We start from the raw sequence: 22500 nt of genomic DNA, 5'->3' as shown, positions 1-22500 counted from the left end.
CACTGATGTCCTGGAAATAATTGTTAATCCCTGGATAGATAGTGTATACAATGGAAGGCCGTATGTGTTTTAGTAAGACTCTGTACTATCACACGTGGCTCTAGTAACACCGGAATGGATGGCTGAAAATTTTTATGATCACATAACTCCTAACATTTGGCCTTCTAATTCCCCAGATCTAAATACATTGGACTATAACATGTGGAGTGTTGAGAGAGAGAGAGAGAGAGAGAGAGAGGGGGGGGTCAATGAACATGTCCATAACACCAAAGATCCTTTGAAAGCTGCGATAGTCAGAGTAATGTCCAAAATGAATCAGGACTACTTTATTTGAGCATGTAGATGATTTCGATCTCATACAGAAGCAGTTGTTGAAGCTGGAGGTGGCTTTATTGAATAACATTATAGAAAAGAAGGTTTATTTTTATCCTCACAGCATTTTTTAATAAATAAAGTTATTGTCTGTTATTATATATCTGTTTTTTTTTTTATAAACTTAAATTTGTCCTCAAATATCTTACGCACCCTGTATATATAGTTCGAGATCGAATTCATAAAAAGAATTATATGTATATATATATATATATATATCTTGTTTCAGTCATTTGGCTGCTGCTATGCTGGGGCATTGCCTTTGAAATGTTTAGTCGAACAATTCGAACATAGCACTTATTTTTTTAAGACCCTGCCATTAATTCTATCGGTTCCCTTTTACCGAACCACTCGATTATCAAGATGTAGGCAACTTCGGAATTATACTTTTGCTACAATGGCCAGCATTAGAAGAGTATTACATACATTAGTTATCCATCAAATTCGAGAATGAGTAAAATCAGAGAAAAATTATTGAAACACAAAAATTCAAATATGAACGTGGAAAGTATTTATTCTAGTTTAGAGAAAATGACGTAATCAGCTTTCGCTGTTGTAACTCTTAGGAGAAAGAAAAGGAAGTAGAAGTTGAAAGGAAGATAATAGTTAGGCGAACATTAGTTTTGTGTTCATGCTTCGACGCATATATACATACATAAAGGTATACATATACGCACATATACATATGCGCTCACACGCGCACATCCAAGTATATGGACATATATACATACAACTAGATACATGCGCATACGCACATGTATGGACGAATATACAATTTTATATGTAAAGGAACTCGTATACGCAGGAACACACGTGTATATGTACATAAATATACGTACATAGAATATATATATTTGTATCTTTATATGCTTCGTGAATATAAATGTACTTAACTATGTACGTACATAGCGCGAGAGACCTAAGCTTTTGGAAAGAATAAACCATATCAAAAGCTTGGCATGGAATTTGGCATGGTATTCACCAAGTACCTGCAGCATTAAAGGCAGAAAACATAGGGAACAACTGAACTCATCAACCACATTACGGTCAACTGGTAAAGAAATTTTTCTAAATATTATCTTCTTATAATGCATGATACGGTGGCTAGAACAGTTTGAAGCAAGGTAAGACAAAAGTAAGTACCAACAAACGAATTGAGATCGAAATCTCAAAAGAATATATAGGTGGAACTTAAAAATTAAAACAGCCACAAAGTTAAAACAACCGGCCATATATTGTTGTATGGGATTACAAAAAAAAATATGCCCTGTTGTGGAATCAACAGCTCTCTGGGTACCAATGTGGCCAGTGCAAGTAAAAGAAAACGTTTATAGTAACTTGATAAGGACTATGCAAATCCAGTACTAAAGGTACGCCTTTATTTTCATGCTTATTATTATCTGAGGAACAGGGCATGTACCAACCTGCCTGCGGCAAAGTATGGCGGAACATGGGCTCTTGAGGAAAGAAAGCAGCTCCTTCATTTATATGCTACAAATGACCACGATATTTGACGCCATAAAAACCTTTAAGACATTCTTAAAATTTAAAGTATGGTGAAAAAGACAAACAAGACGCTTTCCCTCATAACCTTGCTATCAAGAAAGATGGCCGATCAAAATTAACTCTAAATTAAAATGAGGAAAGGAACACACACACACACACACATGTACATGTATATATACATGTGTATAAATATATACGCATAGACCTCACTACATGTATATACATCTGCATATATAAACACAAACGCACATATATAGATACACATAGATGAAAATAATTATAGTGATTAATGATGCTGATGTGTATTTATGCATGTATATTTATACAGACGTTTATAATTATATTCATAGATAACTGATACAGATATGTAAAGTATATGTACATAATTATAAACATGTATACCTATATATATACACACACACACGCACACACACATACATACATACATACATACATACATACATACATACATACATACATACATACATATATATGTACTCCCACGAACGTTATATTTATATTTAGAGATCTTGGTATAGATACAAATATGGCTACAAATAGATAGCTTTGAATGTATGGCACAGATAATTAATTTTTGGAATATACGCATATTAATTAGACGCATTTTTAACTGGAACTCACATTCCAATATAGACTTCTCTATATAGACCCGTAAACAAACGTAGGCTCAGATTAACATATAAATACAATACCACACACAAGTACGCATACGAGCACATCCTCCATCCATACATCGATCATCCATATAATAAATTCATCAGTATACATATCCATCCATCTATCCATGTCTCCGTCTTTGCAACAATGCTCATTTATATGTATGTGTATATGTGTGATGTAGATCCGTTTGTTTCATTTATATACGTCTGTGTACTTATGTCTATGTTACAAACACACACATATGGCCGTTGTATGTATGTATGTATGTATGTATGTATGTATATATATATATATATATATATATATATATATATATATATATATATATATATATATATATTTATATATATATCGAACATTTTAACTTAATGAACCAACTTCGTGTGTTACTCTTTGAACAACCTTCACTTAAAAACGAAATTGAAGACATAATTGCATCCTTTAGCATAATGAAACAATGTTATAGAAATCTATAAATTTATGCAACAAAACAGAAATAAGAAGATTCCTCCTGGTTTATATAACCTCTCGGTAATTGTTAATTTTTTAGGTAAGAATAAGCCAACATTTCAGAAAAAAGTAATTTTGTCATTTTATGATAATTTTATTTCTACAGTTTAAATATCTACAAGGTAATAAATGTCTATAACTATATAGTGGTCTTGTTGTTTAGTTCGAGATGAATTTTAATCAAGCCAACCTACGATCAAAGGTATTCTAACCGTGACCGTCTCATCTACCACTCTAAAAAAAAGTGAAAAAAAAATATTTAATAACGTGGCTTCATCGTTTTTGATCATATTTTTGCTCGATTGAACTAATCTGAAGTTAAACAATAGCAACAACAAGTAGAGTGCTTGTTTGGGGGAGATTTGGTTGCTAATTCCAGTGCGTCATTCGATCACATATAGGCTTCGTCCATTGGCTGCAGTTTGGTAACATTTTTATATCTATTAGGTCGGTGATTTTTGGTAAAGTTAATGAAAATGACGCTTCACGCCTGTTTTCGATCTGTACTGGATGTCGGCCAGTTGATGAGTATTTTTACTATTGTTTTTATGAACATTGATGAAATATGCTGGTTTTGACGCCTGACACTTGCAATGTCTTCATATGTTTGCAGAGGTGAGAGGAAACAATTTTTTTAGACTTTAATCTACGACATCTAACAACGCATAAAGATTTGAAAGAAAATTTACAGAGGTAATTTTATTTAATGGCAATGTAGAAGAGGAAGGATACCTCTCATAGCCTTTTTCTTGGGCCCTTAAGAGGAAGGGAAGATGTTTTCTTCAAAGAGAAGACGCGTGCAACAGTCTTGCAACAGAGTCTTGTAGCAGTGCTTGCAAGAGAGTGTTAACCGCTAAAAGCACTGAAGGTTTAGTTGTTGGTTGTCAGTATAGACATAAGGGACAATCCCGTGGCCCTTGTTGCCAGAACATGATATTGAATATAATTGTCAATAATGCACAGATGAAATGAATTGAATCATATGTATCGTAAAAGATTCAGATTTTTATATATCGATTTGTGGGTGATTAGTTGTATTGATTCCTGTGAGAAAATGAATGGTTCTTCAGACGTTCATATTGTACATTGGAAGCATAGTGAAAATTGGGCTATTGTACATTGGAAGCATAGTGAAAATCGACTCAACAGAAGTACACTTTTTCACACATTCTCATTAATATATGTAATTATTCTTATTCTTTATTTTTCAGTTTATTTCCATATGAAACTTAAACTGTATACGTCACTAGTAAAAGTTGCTTTTAAACATGGAAGAATCATGGCATATAAATCAAACTATAGTTAATTGTTTTAGATACTTTGAAAATAGAGTATTACAAAGGAGCTTGGAAATCAAATGACGGATTTTGTGAGAAATGTAGTGATCTGAGATATAACGAAGTACCATATATAGACGAGGAAATGCCTAAGAGTAGATGGTTATGGGTAAGCCACATACTTCGTCCTCTGAAAACCAGCAAAATGGTCAAACAGTATATGGACAGGCCAAGTTATCACCTTAGTCATTTTGGGTGAGAGCAATGCTGAGAGAAGAAGGGAAACAGAAGAGACAAGCCTAGCGAAAATAAGAAGCACTTTAGTACTGGGGTATATTTCTACTAAATTACTGTTATATTACTGTTTAAACAATATTGATCATATAATTCTGCTTATACTTGTAATAATAATGATGTACCAGTGTTAGAAACCATTATTATTATTAATAATAATCTAAATCAATGTCTGAAATACGTATTTTGATCTTTAGGATGACGTCTAACTCATGACAATCTTCTCCTATTTCTTTTTTTTTTTGCAATTAAAAATTTGATGAATGAATGTGCACACAGCTGTTCTTTTTTAATATTGCACTTATGAGTAAAACGCGATGGGGGACGAAAAAGTGTTACTATTAATTAATTCATTCATTCAATAACTTTCTAATTTTTTAATTTGAAAGTAAATTGCATCTAATAATTTTTCAATTATATTATTATTCATAATGATTTACAACAAAAGCAAAAGGCCATAAATTTAGGAAGCAGGAGCAGTTGATCATTTTGGGACAAGCACTTCAATGGTACTTTATTTTATCGATCTAGGAAGAATGGCGTTTGAGTGCAGAGCGTACACAGTGGGAACAAATACCACAAGACATTTTATCCGAGGCTCTGTCGATTCTGCCAATCTAGCTTCGATTTCGGGTAAAGGAACATGGGTGATGGGTAGTGTCAGTTAAATCGGCCACACACGACTTCCTTGATATTTATTTCATTGATCCAGGAAGGGTGAACGACAAGATCGAGCAAGACGGGGTTTGAACTTAGAACGTGAAAAGAACTAAATATATTTTGTTACATCTTGGGAGGATCATTGCGCCAATAATAGAAGAAAATTTGCTTCAACACAAGTGTTCAGATCAAGATTATTGCAAACCAAATATAAAAACGAGATATTCTAAGCTAAATATATACCGTTTAGCATTATTTATGCCCAGCGCACAACTGATTCTGGCAGCCAACTCCCCAAGCTCATTCCACTCCACTTTGTGACATGTGGCAACAATGACATCAAAATGCACCTCCGTAACACTTTATAGTCTCACAGCAGGACACAAACATGTGCAGTAACACGGCTCTTCATAGCAACAGACAACACATATAACAGCACAGTTATGCATAGCAACGAAAATTTCTGTACAGACAGGCATCGAAACCTGATACACATACACACACAGACACACACACACACACACACACACACACACACACACACATTGATGTATAATACGTATCGCTATTCAGTAACATACTAAGTAAAATTGTCATGTTCATATACACTCTGACACTGAACTACAAGTCTATAGTGACTCTTATAAATATAGCGACATAGTCGCAACACTTTCCTATTCATTATGTACATACAACATTGTTAACAAAGACAAAAATATCAACATAACCACATGCATAGCAACACAACCACACACTTAGAAACAAAGCCGTATATGCATAGCAATATAGGAGCCATACATACATACATACATACATATATATATATATATATATATATATATATATATATATATATAGCAACATAGTAGTGAACGTAGTAACACTGCTATAAGCAAACATACAGCCACATGAACAGCAACTCTGACATGCAAATCAGCCCACCACCCTCAAAGCACATAGTGTGATATGGATGGCTACAAATTTACACGCATGTTGACACTGTTATACTAACAGTTACGCCGTCTCACATAGCAACTCGGTGACATACATGACAATATATTCTCCTTCATAGCAACACCATCATACACTTAGTAGCACAGTGACATGCATAACAATACTGCTTCTCTCGCAGCAATACTGTCACACTCATATAAATTCGCTAACATGCATAACAACACAACCACTCTTGTAGCAACATCGACATATATAGCAACCATACCACAGACATTGCAATAACACTACTGCTTACAGGTCGAGTCAACGAGAAAACCTCTAAGTGATCGTTCGATTTGCTAGAAATAGCAATCACATTTCTCTAAAATCACGACGTTTATTAGTTAGGAAACACTGATTAATGTTGTCAAGGGTTTATTATGCATGGAGAAGGTGGGGATAGTCACGGTTGAGTGCTTTTGATTAGAAAAGTCTATTTGAACAGGGCCTGTTTGAGATAAGCGATAATAACAAAACGTAAAAATCAGCGAATACTTTTCATAAGTTTCTCATTGCACACACAAACACGCAACACAAATTAATACATACGGACACAAACACAGGTCTATACATGCACCCATAAATACACAGAGGTAGACACGGATCCGCACACACTGCTAGATACAGAAAAACGTACACGTTTATAGACAGAATCAGCGATACACAATGCACAACCAATTCACTTTCAATTGCACGTTAACACACAAACACACACACATACATACAAACACACAAAGAGATTAACACACACAAACAAACAGGTATACGTGTGTCAACGCGTTGGACAGTGCGTTAACACACCGTCACACAAACACACACGTGTCCACACTGATAGATCCAAAACAGCCAGACAGAAACAAATTCGTAGCATCACCACCTGTCTTTCGCACACACACCATCCCACCACACACAAACATAATCACACAGACATACACATACACAATGCAAGCACATACACAATCAAACATGTGTGTGTCTAAGCGATTATGCTAGTGTGTGCTCGCGTGCGTGTGTGTTTGTGTTTATATACATTTGTATTCAAGTAATATATGCGTTTATATGTATATGTGCATAAACATATGAAGACATACACAAACGCACACGCACGCACACACACACACACATACACACACACACACACACACACACACACACACATATATATATATGCATATATACATAATTAACCAGACAGTTACGCACTCACACACGTATACATGTATAGCCACGCATAAGCATATCCCAAAACACTTAGCTAGATACACACGTGCACACATCAGATATAAACATAACTGATTGTCATAGACCACACGCCCACAATCAACATAAAGCAGCGGCATTTTACTCGTACATTAACAATAAATGCATACACTAAAACACACACACACACACACGCACACACACACATACACACACACACACACACACTTAGCCAGATACTTGTACAAGTGTATATGTTCCTGCGTACATAATGAGACTGACACATACCTGCATATAAGCATAGACAATAAACACGTACATAGAACGACAGACACACGTACACACATTTTTAATTCATACATATACATATATACTGTGGATTGCAGATTCGTCGAAGCTTTGGATTAAAAAATGCCTTGCAGCATTTTCCCGATTTACTATGTGTCTTTCTAAGTTCAAATCCCGGAGTGGTCAATTTTTGCCCTTTTATCATTTCGGAGTCGAAATAAAGCAGCAGATGTCGATGGTACCGACTAAATCCTCCCCTCAAAACTATGCATTTTCTTCTTCTTCTTCTTCTTCTTCTTCTTCTTCTTCTTCTTCTTCTTCTTCTTCTTCTTCTTCTTCTCCTCCTCCTCCACCTCCTCCTCCTCTTCCTCCTCCTCCTCTTCCTCCTCCTCCTCCTCCTCCTCCTCCTCCTCCTTCTTCTTCTTCTTCTTCTTCTTCTTCTTCTTCTTCTTCTTCTTCTTATTATTATTATTATTATTATTATTATTATTATTATTATTATTTTAGGAAAAAAAAATGTGGAAATTTTAACGGTGAGTGTGTTAAATTTTAAGGCACGATAAGAAAATGACTCTCCTCAGACACAACAGATTATTATTATTATTATTATTATTATTATTATTATTATTATTATTATTATTATTATTATTATTATTATTATTATTATTTTATTATTATTATTATTAAAGTGGCGAGCTTGCAGAATCGTTTGCACGCCGAGCGAATTGTCTAGTGGTGGTATTTCGTCTGTCTTCGTGTTCTGAGTTCAAATTCCGCCGAGGTCGACTTTGCCGTTCATCCATTCGGGGGTCGATAAATTAAGCACCATTGAAACACTGGGGTCGATGTAATTGAATCATGCCCTCCCCCAAATGGCCGCCCTTGTGGCAAAATTATTATTATTATTATTATTATTATTATTATTATTATTATTATTATTAAGGCAGCGAGATAACAGAATCGTTAAAACTCCGGTCAAAGACGTTTAGTGGCATTAGGTTCGTCCTAACGTTCTGAGTTCAATTTTCGCCGTGGTCGACTTTGCCTATCATCGTTTCGGAGTCGATACCAGTCAAGTACTTGGCCTATTTAATCGACTACCCACTCAAAATTTCAGGTCTTGTGTCTTCAATAATATGGATTATTATTATTATTTTTAAGGTTGCGAACTGGCAGATTCGTTACTGCGCCGGACAAAATGCTTAGCGGTATTTCTTCGTTTCTACGTTCTGATTTCAAATTCCGCCGAGGTCGACTTTCCTTTTCATCCTGTCGGGGTCGATGAAATAAGTACCAGTGGAGCACTGGGCTCGATGTCGTCTGCTAGCCCCCTCTTGCCAAAACTTTCAGCTTTTGTGCATCTAGTAAAATGAAGTCATTATTATTATTACACCTACGATACACAACTAAATACAAGTCAACAAGCGAACATCTATGTAATTGTTCAAATTGCTAGAAACAGCAGCCAAATTCTCCGTTAAATCGCAACCCGGCGTCTGCGTAAAGGTTACTCTGAATAATGTGGTTTCGAGTTCCCTGCATACAGGAATAAGACGGTACTGTCACAGCTGCAATACCAGGGCTGAGTTGGGGTTTCAACGACCTCAACAGGATAGATGGACAGGCACTCACAGGAACACGCACATGGCGTTATGCATACATACACATTGTCTAAGCACAGAGGCAGCATCTCTTTCCTCTACTCTCTCCCCTTCTCCCTTTCCCTTCTCTTTACATACACTTACACAGATAATGTCACAAACGGAGACAGTTAACGCGCCCCGTGACACTTCAACTTTGATTTCCTTCAGATGATAAGCGTGTCGATTCACTCTTAATCTCTCTACCCACCCATGCTCTGAGTCAACCTTAGCCTTCTCTCCTCTTATTTCATATCGCCACACATTCCCATCTCAATTCATCCCCATCACTCTTTATATGTTTTCTCAGGAACATACGCAAGCAGACAAAACGAGCACACACATGGAGAGTGAGAGAGAAAGAGAGAGACAGAGAGAGAGAGAGAAAGAAAGAGAGAGAGAGAGAGAGAAAGAGAGAAAGAGAGGGAGAGAGAAAGAGATAGAGGGAGGGAGGGAGGGATCCCTCAATACTCACACGCATATATAGGCAAACTACACGTAATATAAATACGCAACTAGTACATACATGCATACACACACACACACACACACACGCACACACATATATATGCACATACATATATGTGTACATACATATATGAATACATTCATGCATACACACAGCCACATATACACACGCGAACGCACACACGCACACACACACACAACACACACACACACACACACACACACATATATCAAAAGGATGTGTTATAATACTATTCCACAGTCATACCAACAATCCAACATACCTCCATCATCAGCTGCCCCGCGGGTATCATTATGGTTTCGACACCTGGGCAGTACCATTTAATTTGGCAGTGTCAACAGCACTAAAATACGTGTTGTTTGGGAACAAACAATCCAAAGGAACCACAACTTTCAAACATATCTACCCTATGTACAACTGTATCGATAAATAAATTCAATAAATACGTAACTAAACAACGACAACTCTATTAAGTCATACAAAAATTATAATCCCAACCGTCTTCCGTTGTGTTATGTAAAAGTAAAAGCCTGATAGCCACATTATTTCAATCAATCAATATATATAGGCAGGATTAAACACTAACTTCAATAAAACTACATAACCCTTACTTTCAGTTCATCTTTGTGCCCCCACACATAATAAAGGGGTTACAGTCTAGGGAGTTTGGTAGCCAGATATTAGGAGTGATGTGGTTGCAGAAATTGTCTGACAGTCACGGCTGGGTTCTCCTGATTGTGCGGCATGGTGCAGTCTTGTTGCCAGACATAGGGTCTTCCAGCAACCACCCTCTTGACCCAGGACAGCGCTACCTCCTCCAGGCAATCGATGTAGTTCTCAGTGTTGAGTCTGAGGCTGTATGAGAAGATGACTGGAGGCATAACGTCGTTATCACTAGTGATCACTCCAAACACCATGATATTGACCGGATGTTTGATTTTTATTACTCTCGGTAAATGTCCGCAGATTGCATTGTCTTCATATTGACACCCAAACACTCTGACATGTTCGTATTGGAGCTTCCGGCGCGAATAACAAGTAATACAGCATGTCGTTTCCAAATTTCTGGCAGAGTAAATTGCGTGACGGTGGTGTTTTTCTTACAGACGGTGCCCAACGGACCCAACTATACTGTGTAGTCGACAAAATATTTTTCTAAAAACTGCGCATGCCCGAAATTAAAAATATAGAATGGTGACAATTTACTCATCGCTCTCTCACTCTCTCTACTTATATATATATATATATATATATATATATATATATATATATGCACATACACATACATATATACATATATACAGATCTAGCACGAAATAGGAGTAATGGACAGTCCGACAACTGATGAGGAGTTATCTTCTTTTGGTATTTTCCCTGTACTTTTCGCTCGTGTTTTTATGTTTTTCACTCGTTGGCGATGTCCTGTACACAATGTGTGTTTTTCGTTTTATTTGTTTATAATCGAACTCCATGCAGCCTTGACCACATTAAGTTCTTACGTCTATACACACACACACACACACATATATATATATGTATATATATATATATATATATATATATATATATATATATATATATATATATATATATATATATATATATATATATATATATACACACGAGCGCGCGCACAAATACATATGCAGCTATATAACATATACACATAGATGTATGTATAGACATATATGTATGTATGCATGTAAACATACATACGCTCACATACTTCGGAAGGCGTTTTACATGATAACATTAAACAAATGTAACAATAATTTGGCACCTACATCTGTTTGATAACATTGTCCGAAACCATAGCAAGCAGTTTCACAACTTACATAATCTCCAGACACATACATACAAAGCACACATGCATACACACATACACAAACACACTCATACTTACACACACGCACACGCACAGACGTAAAAACACACACAGACAATACACATATACACATGCACAAATACACACACACACACTCACACACATACACTCACATACACAAGCACAAACACGCACACATGCGCGCGCAAGCAACTCTCCCACACTTTCATTCTCAACCTGTTTCTGATTTTCCCTCCCATCTACTAATTCTCTGTCTGCCCATTCACCCTGTCATCTATCTACCTCTCTTTATTCACACACACACACACACACACACACACACACACATACACACATACACATACAAACACACACACACACACACGCACAAACACAAACACACACACATCTGTCTAGCAGACGCTATTGCAGTCTGTGTGCTGGATTTGTTTTGTCTACACCTCTATCACATTACTTTCTTTTTTACCCCTATCTCTTCTTCCCCTCTCTCTCTCTCTCAGTCTCTCTCTCTCTCGGTCGCTCGCGCTCTGTATGTATGTATATATGTATGTATGGATGGATGGATGGATAGAATTTGGAAAGATACTTCTATGTCTGTTTATCTTATTCTATAGTCCACTGTCTGTCTTTCACCATCACCCACCACCCCCGCACCTCTTTTCCTTCCTTACCTTTCGTTACTAACAACCAGTCTGTAAATGAAGCAGTTAATATTTCGTGCCTCGAAGTAACTCCTGGTTTGTTGTTATTTACACAAATGTACTGAATTGTTTGTCAGTATCACACACACACACACGCACACACACAATCCCCGCCTCTTTCACTCTCTGTCTGTCTGTCTATCTCTCTCTCTTTCTCTCTTACTCTCTCTCTCTCTATCTCTCTCTCTCTCACTCTCTTTCTCTCTCTCTCCGTATGTGAGTGTGTGAGTGTGTAATTATATAAAAAGCAAGAGCAGTGGAATTACGTAATCAACTTCATTGGCTTACAGCTGTTTCTGCCGTTAGATGCAGTGCACTTTGGAAACGCGGAGAAAGCTATTACGTGATGCATGGGTATTGAGCTCTAAATGCACCTGCCTCTTATAACAAAAAAAACCTGTAGGTGAATGAAATGGATTACGTCATTTCTGTTAACTTGTCTTTTTTATTCAAGTTCATATTACACTCTGTGCCCGACTAACGCTTTATTCCGAAGCATATGTATATTGTGTTGTTCTAACACCAGGTTATCAATTTCACTAAGCTTGAGCGGTATGGCCTAGTGGTTAGAGTGTTGCACTCACGATCGTGAGATCGTGTTTTCAATCCCTAGACCGAGTGGTGCATTGCGTCCTAGAGCAAAACATTTCATCTCACGTTTCTCCGCGACCACCTGACGCTTAGTATACCGTACATTTGTTCAGGTCATTCGGCAAGAAGCTCAACACTTCTTGCCGAACGACCTGCACAAATGGTACATATATATATATATATATATATATATATATATATATATATATATATATATATATATATATACTCTCTTTTACTTGTTTCAGTCATTTTGACTGTGGCCATGCTGGAGCACCGCCTTTTAGTCGACAAATCAACCCCGGGACTTATTCTTTGTAAGCCTAGTACTTATTCTATCGGTCTCTTTTGCCGAACTGCTAGGTTACAGGGACGTAAACACACCACCATCGGTTGTCAAGCAAAGTTGGGGGTGGGGGACAAACACAAACGTATACACGCAAAAACATATATATACATATATACGACGGGTTTCTTTCAGTTTCCGTCTACCAAATCCAATCACAGGGCTTTGGTCGGCCCGACGTTATAGTAGAAGACACTTGCCCAAAGTGCCTCGCAGTGGGACTGAACCCGGAACCATGTGGTTGGTAAGCAAGCTACTTACCACACAGCCACTCCTGCGCCTATAGAGAAAGAGAAAAACCTAACGGCAGACGACATATCGCTAAGCATTTCGCCCGGCGTGTTAACAATTCTGCTAGCTCTGTGTCTTGGTATATATATATATACAACGGAATCTTCTATATATATATATATATATATATATATATATATATTTACATACATGACGGGATTCTTTCAGTTTCCGTCTACCAAATCTGCTCACATGGTTCTAGTCGACCTGAGACTATAGTAGAAGACACTTGCCCAAAGTTCCGCGCAGTGGAACTGAACCCTGGTTGAGACGCAAGCTTCTTACCGCACAGCCAAGCTTGCGTCTTGAAACATATGAAAAGAATGTCAAACCGATGCAGATTTTGTGGAGTTAACACCCACATCATAATCAGTTGTCCAAAAATATCGCCGCGATATTGTCTACCGATGAGACATGATGTTGTAGCCAGGACACTATTTTAGTATATATGACCATGCATAGATATGGTAGTATATACATGAGAATACATATATAAGGCAAAACATATAAAGCTGCACTTGCACTGGCTCCAAATATTTCACATATACACCTGCAAAAATACCCTGTTGATGTTGAAATTCCAGTGAAGGAACTAGGTTAGAAACCGACTATTCCTCTATTGAAATAAGACTAAATAATGACATACCTACATACCTACACATACACACATACTCTCTCTCTCTCTCTCTCTCTCTCTCTCTCTCTCTCTCTCTCTCTCTCTCTCTCTCTCTCACTCTCTCTCCCTCTGTCTCTCTCTCTCCGAGAACAGCTTCTCTTTTATATACGTATAGAAAATATAACTGTGTAGCTTTATAATTTTTATCAAGATTTTTTACCCATATTTTCATTGGGATTCTTTGCATTGTATTGGGAATAGTAAAGTTCTTGAATACTCTCATCAATGTTTCCAGTCCTTCACGGTGTTATTTTCTGGATAAAGTGATTTGGGAGTATGACACAAGATGACGTCAAGAAATTAGAGGCAAACAACTCCATATCAAAATTTATCAATACAATGACTGAATTTCTCAACTTAAATACAACTAAATAACAAAAACATCAGGTCCGTTTAGAGCATAGATAGAAATAAATGTCTATACTAACGTAGAAAAAAAGCAAATACTTACACAGATATAAAATGTCAGTAATGACATCCCTACTTTTAAGAGCATTTAAATACGCCTCCACAACCGAACAACTCAATGATATAATTCCCAGAACAAAATAAACACTTATCAAGAACGTAATCTAACAAGCCATAGAACGACACCAGCATAAATATAACGCAACAAATACACCAAACACCGCAGACATAAAAAATACCCAAAGTATATATCAATTGCTTTATATAAACTAAATGTTTATAACTACAATCTAGATTCAGTACGTGGAGTTGGAAACAGTCTAAATAAATTCTTTAATTTCCACCTATTTTATAGTATCAATGTATTCTGAGATCTTCCGTCTTTTGCACACCCACTGAAAGAGAGTCTCGTTTACTGTCACCAAGAGGAACATTTTCTATAAGAATTTCATTGTTTATACGATCGATAGCATAATGTGTATTTGCAATGATCTCATCTCAGAACAATGTGGCCTGATATTTCCTTTGAAGAGTATGGTAGCCCTCAATTTTCCTATCTCTCAAAACTTCAATTTTATGAATCAACATTAATAACAACATTAATTGCATTCATACTGAGCAAAACATTATTTCTTTCTCATATTCAGAAAAAAATGGTATATTCAATATAAACTGATCGATATCATTAATGATTAATACTTTCAAAAATTTCATTGATGGTCAACCAAAAGTTTTTAGTTTGAGATTATATTCCCTTCAATATAGTTAATACAAATTCGCCCAGCATTTTATACGAATCCACCCAGAAGTTCTGAGATAATACATTTATATAACTACCAATATAAACATGCATCTTAATATTAAAATGACTGAATTACTTATTGATAATTTTTGTATTGTTGTAGGAGACATTCGTGAATTCTTGCAGTGACTCCATAACTTCATTTACAATTACTTCAGAGCTGTATTGAAAATTCACAATTCATATTTGCTACAAAAACAGCGACGTGAAAAGTAACCAAGAATCGAAATTATTGCTTTGTACTCGGTTGATTGAATAATTGTACATGTTACAAATTGAATTCACTGCTGTGTTTTAACTTAAATAATTAAACACTTATATTAACATTTGTAAATATTTATCTATTTCCACAAGATTTTTAATGCATCCTGCATTTAATACATTTACAATAAATTAACTAGGGCTTTTCAAGTCGATAGTTTCTCTAATTTATTCTCTAAAAAGTTTTAGACTTCTATCTCTACTAGTTTACATTCCGGTAATTTTCTTCGTGATTTTCTCATCGTTACTTCGGTGAGTACATTGAAGTCTATGCTTCGCTGATTAGGTCATATGAAATAACGAAAAATGTCCAGAAGTATGTCCTCCAATGTGCAATATTATTTGTCAATGACTAATGCTGTTCGTTTTCCTTTCGTCGCACATTACTTCAGCTTCCTTTTTCGATGATCAATATATTAAATATATTTGACAAAACCCAATGCATTTATATAGCTGATCTCAATTGGAATCGATAACCGCCACATTTTACGATTGGAATGATTTTCTCCCTACTCAACAGGGATTATTAATGTTCATAATTTCATTCTTTCACTGAGAAGGTTAAAATATAAATAAATGATAGTTAAAAAAAGAGAAACGCTAGATGCAGTTTCGAATGCGGTATAACAAAGAAACTAGTAGCATTAAGAATTAGGAGTGTGAGTAGTGAAACTGACACAATCAAATATACGAAACCTGCTCGCTGACTTTACCCAGCAGGAGCTTACTATCTCTTCGCAATACTCGCACCTAGCTTCAAGAAACTAGATGAGATTAAAAGATGAATATTTTAACAAGTGTTAGAATATTTGTAGCTGAGTGTAAACCTAACAACGATATTATCTTTGTACTAAGATGACATCAAACCAACACGTTCTTATCTTTTGCGGCGGGGGTGGGCTTTTTGTTGAAATTGCGAGTACATCAATTGTCAAGTTGTTGGGTGGTCTGAGACCTACCCCTGACACATCCTCACAATAACTGCCTATAGTAGTTACCCAACCGATCAAGCTGGCATCATTATGACCTAAAAGCTTAATCCAAATTGTTCATGGGTCAGTTTTGCTGCTGTGATTTCAATGTCAAGGAAGTAAGAGCTAGGGTAGGGGACTTGTTGCTGTTAACTAACTGTAAATGTCACACTGACAGGATTTGTTTCGGCAGAGTTGATAACTGTTAAAACAGAAAGCTCTCAGGCATCCTGAATGTAAAGGGATGAGACAGAGTTAATGCTTAACTGACATTATATACCGATACCCTTGACAAAAATATAGCGTCTGACTAAATTGATAAAGTGAGACTGTATTTGTGAAAGATTATCAGTTACTGCTAGGTAAATTAAGCTATGACAGGGTCAATAAATTTTATTAAGAATAGATCACAGTAGAATTGGGTTTAGACGTGGTGGAGCCCTAAACTATGTAAAGTTCGAAAATTCTTTGCTAAAAAAATATCTACTAGGCATTGCAAAAATTGAAAACATAAATGTCCTTTAAGTTATTCTGAGGTCTCTGCGGATTGAGAGATCATAAGATTCTGCTTCTTTAGCTCAAACTAAACTAGGCATTGTATCACATCAACCGTACTATTTTGTGTACTTTTTGATTTATTACCGGACTATTTACCAATACAGTCAGTAGCAGTTCATAAAACTTATAGAATTGAAAGACTTTAACGAATCTTTTCCCAGCAACTACAGGAAATGTTTTATTGATACACGCGTATATGTTTGTATATGTACATATACGTTATATATGTATGTATTTATGTATATATGTATACGCGCGTGCGCCTGTGTGTGTATGTGTGTTCGTTTAATCCTTTGGGAGTCAGTAAGTTAAGTATCATCCCATGCCGGTGGGTTGCCTGTATATACAAAGCGTCAAACAGGACGCCTTGCTGTATTTGTTTTGTTTTAAGTGTAGATATCACTTGGATATGAAAATTGATTACATTTCTGGCAGTGACTGCAACCGATAGATATTATCAAGAATTGCAAACCTTTGGGGAACATAACTTTGTTTGACGTGATCGGAAGCTTCTCTGCGATGCGTTGCGATGCTAATTTCTTTTGTAACGATTGCGAACTATTTTTACCTATAATTTTCTGTACGTTGACTTTTGTTGCCATATTTGAGGTTAATTTCGGTTATCAGTATTCTTATAAAATCTTTTACAAAACAAATCGATCGTATTTATGCCTTTGATATTTCGACTGCTTCGTATGTCAACGGTTTCTACTGCATGGAAATTATATTTTTCTTTGAATATGACATTTTATGAAAGCATTGTCTCAAGATTTATGATGAAAGCATTATATCTCTACAAATATCTGGAGGAGATACAGAATTTATATGCAGGCATTTCAATGTAGCTTCGCTTCATTTTCAAGTGTCTTCGTTCTATTTCTACCAATAAATCATTATAATATTCTGCTAAACCTGATTTATTTTCTCTTTTACTGATCTCTATGCTAATTGTTTTTCATAAAAGAAGTACCTTTATCACGCCTGTAAAACGTTTCTACCTATAATTACTATGACAACTTATTTTTGAAAAAGTTGATTTTGATCTGAGAACTCTTCTAAAGTTTTCCCCATAGCAAACCGAGGGATTTTTGTATGCATGTATGTACGTATGTATGTATGTATGTATGTATGTATGTATGTATGTATGTATGTATGTATGTATGTATGTCATTATTCAGCTTTATTTCAAGATTCCTTGCCTATAAGAGAAAGAGCCGATTTCTAACAGCCTCAAGGTTCATTTAATAGAATTGTGTATGTATGTATGTATGTACGTTATCAATCAGTTTCATTTCTGTATTTCTTGTCCATAGAGAAAGAGCCAGACTCTAACATAGATTCAAGGCTCCTTCATTGGAACTTTTATCAACATCATCTAGGTATTTGTGCATGTATGTATGTATGTATGTATGTATGTATGTATGTATGTACATGTGCAGATTTGTATACTTTGCTTTATGTATTTTCATGCATATAGTTTCATGTCTAGACATGCTCATTTGTGTATGTATGTATGGATGTATGTATGTATGCATGTATGTACGTATATATGCATGTATGTATGTATGTGTGTGTGTGTGTGTGTGTTTGTGTGTTTGTGTGTGCGCCTGTGTGTGTATGTGTTTATTTGTAGATAGACAGACAGATAGATGGATAGATAGACAGATAGATAGATAGATAGATAGATAGATAGATAGATATGTGTGAATGCACACATATATAGTACATGACCCTGTCGTTTGGGCACTGGACAAACAATTACAAATCCGATTTGTCCTTGAGTAAGGAACTGTATTTCGCGATTTCCCAGTCTACTTAGCTGTGTGTTACATTTAAAGCATTCAAGTTCATTTACAGGTTTTTGTCAATAGATTTTAGGGCTGAAAACATTTTGCTGTGAAGGTTTGCTACAGTCCTGCTGTTTTTTTTTTTTCTGTTGTATTCACTAGTTCTTTTTAATGTCCGTTTATTCCATCAGTTTGTGCATACAGGCATGGTTGTGTGGTAAGAGGCTTGCTTCCCAACCACATAGTTCTGGGTTCAGTCCCACTACCTGGCATCATGCGCAAGTGTCTTCTACTATAACCTTGGGCGGACCAACTGAGTGCTGGTGTAACACTTTCATCATACTGCTCTCACATTTTGGATGAAGGGAGGGAAGGGTAACCAAGTCTGCACATGACTATATGGGCACCAAAATAAATAAATAAATAAATAAATAAATAAATAAATAATAATAATAATAATAATAATAATAATAATTAGCAGTAGCACAATTACATGTTATACCAAATCATACTGCCTTCTGAATGGCGACTGTGGTTTATTGCATTATTGTTTGTGTGTGCATCTATTGTGTATGTGTGCATACATAGATTATTATATTTGTGTTTGCATTATATATATATATACATATATATGGGAGAATATACAAATAATAACAACAGACGAGGACAGGTGGTGTAAATAACAACAGTATATATTAGTATGATTTATATATTATATTAGTATATACATATATATATATATATACATATGTATGTCTGTATGTATATATATATATAGATAGATAGATATACATAATACATATATATACATATATATATATATATGTATATATACATATATATAAATATATCAATTTTTTTTTCTCAATTTTTTTTCTCCGTGTTTTTCTCCTTGTCTCCGTATTCTTTCTGTTGAAGAGCGTAGCTCGAAACGTCAAAGACTTTCCGTATTCCCGAGCGTCATACTAATATATACTTTTGTTATTTACACCACCTGTCCTCGTCTGTTGTTATTATTTGTATATTCTCCCATATATATAAATATATATATATATTCATATATACATCCATATATATAGCAGTTTAATACACTTTAATACACTTTAATACACTTTAATACACACATATATATATGTGGTGTGCACATACACATATAAGTAAATACATGTGTGACTATCTATATTTGCATGTATATTGGTACGTATGTTTATATTTGCTTAAATATTCATGTATATGTGTATAATATATATGCATACATTCACATCTCTCACTTACATACATACACACACACACACACGTACACGCACACTCACACACACACACACGTACACGCACACTCACACACACACGTACACGCACACTCACACACACGTACACGCACACTCACACACACACACGTGCACACACATACACACACACTCTGCCAATCCTTGACATGTATCAAAAGACCTCGCTTCACCACTTTCTGTTTCTTTTACTTTTACAGTGAATGACATTGACTCATGTTTCGATATTTACAATAGTGCATCTTCTGTCTCTCAACGACCTTCTTTTACTTCTATCTCTTGCTTTTCGTCTTCACCATTTCTTTCGCATTGTTTTCGTACGTTTTTAATGTCCTCCATGTGTTTTTTAATTTTTTTTTGTTTAGTTTTACTGTGTAACTCCCCTCTGTCATGCCCCCTCCTCTATTCTCTTTATGGTAATAAATGTAAAATATTAACGATGCTATTTCTATCTCTTCTTTTTCTTCTTCTCCTTTATCTTCTTTTTCTTTCTCCCTTTCTTTTTATCTTTTAGTCAGGAGGAAATACAGTGCCTATGTCCTTTTACAGGACTTCGGTGACTGGTTGATGGAAGGAGGAAAGTATCCTCAAACTGGAGACTGTTAAAGGCACACAAGGTGCAGTACTTCCCATTCTGTTATTTACATCGACCGTCTTGCCTACATCCGTCTTTTTCATTCATTTTGACCAACCATAGTGGATTTTAACTCCCGATTATAATACAAATGTCTAAAACAGACAATCATAACCTTGCAATCAGACGCTGAAGTTTTCAATGAATTTCCCTAAACTACATTTAACATCCCGAGCTTACTTTCTATTATTGCTTAAAATTGATTGATTTTATGTTAGCTTTCGGAGGTGATATCCAGTGTTCCTGTGAAACTTGCTTGATGAGAGAAGAGTGCTTCTACAGCACTGTCTTGTTCTTACTAAACAGCATAGATACAAATTCTTCAGCAATGTCCTTTTACCACAGAGAATAGCAATGTTACCATCTCAACTATTTTTTTCAGTGCCAGATAGAATATTATTGTTAATAAATGGTCTAATTGTTTAATAATAATGTATTACGGGATGATTATAAGCTGTCATGTAGTAAACTGAAGTTACTATATGCCCGTGTCATTCGTGACATGTAGCTATCAATAGGAATTAATTTAGATTTACCTGGTGTCATGGGCTTAAAGTGAGGTAGAGAGTCCGTAAGTTTATTTCTTTCAGGTGCAATGAATCTAAGAAGAGAACATTAGTAGACGTGTATGTCAGAAGTACGATTGACCAGGTGCAAATTCATTACATAACTGATTTACGAAAGGAACGTTGCTAGTGAACAGAGAAAGAGAGGGACTGACAATTGAGCACTCTCTCCTATCACTGCTGATATCTACGTTATTTATGGTGATGCACCAGAATATTTACCTGAGTTGACGATGTAATTACCTTAATCGTGTCAAATGTTCAATGAAACATCAGCTGGTCAGTGGATCATAAAATGTTCAGTGAACCAAAAAGCGCAAAATGGATCATAAACTCGTCAGTGGATTATAAACTCTTCTAAGGACCATAAAGTCCACACTGACTCAAGAAGTAAATAATTTCATCTGAATAAAAGTTTGATTTGTTATTATTTTTCCATGAAATGACCTTGGCTTCTTGTAATATCAGGCTTCAACAGGCTGAGGTTTCCTCTCCGAACTACCTGAGTTCAACTTCCGCCGATATTGGAGTGTCTCTCCAAATTAAGTTCTATCTTTAAAGCTGCTTTTAAATCATTCTGCAAGAATATTGACTGAGTTATAATAGATCCTTACATTAAGTAGGAAACGGGTTTGCGTGTAACTTCGATCTAAGTTCCACATGAATCTAAGTATTGCTTGAATCATCGTGTTAAATTCACTTACTGTACTGCACTAACTTTAACACTGTATTAACTTGTTTGTTATCCGAATATTTGATTGTTTACATGGCAGATGTACTTCAGTCTTTGTTGATGTTACATCCCATTTAATATAATATATCAAATTATCAAATTATATAGTTAACATTGCTTTTAATTGTAATC

General features: G+C 35.6%; 1 protein-coding gene across 1 annotated transcript in view; it reads right to left on the bottom strand.

Moving 5' to 3' along the window:
• The window catches only part of LOC149136644 (con-Ins Im1-like), an 87300-nt gene that overhangs the window by 18429 nt on the left and 46371 nt on the right, over positions 1-22500 (bottom strand). Inside the window, exon 2 of the mRNA XM_089348393.1 lies at positions 21606-21670. Coding sequence (XP_089204519.1) covers positions 21606-21615 — 10 coding nt within the window. The 5' untranslated portion in view covers positions 21616-21670. The remainder of the gene's footprint in view (positions 1-21605; positions 21671-22500) is intronic.

The sequence above is a fragment of the Octopus bimaculoides genome, chromosome 3 (assembly GCF_046866305.1).
Source record: "Octopus bimaculoides isolate indiv1 chromosome 3, ASM4686630v1, whole genome shotgun sequence".
NCBI lineage: Eukaryota > Metazoa > Mollusca > Cephalopoda > Octopoda > Octopodidae > Octopus > Octopus bimaculoides.
This window is presented reverse-complemented; position numbering and strand designations above follow the sequence as displayed.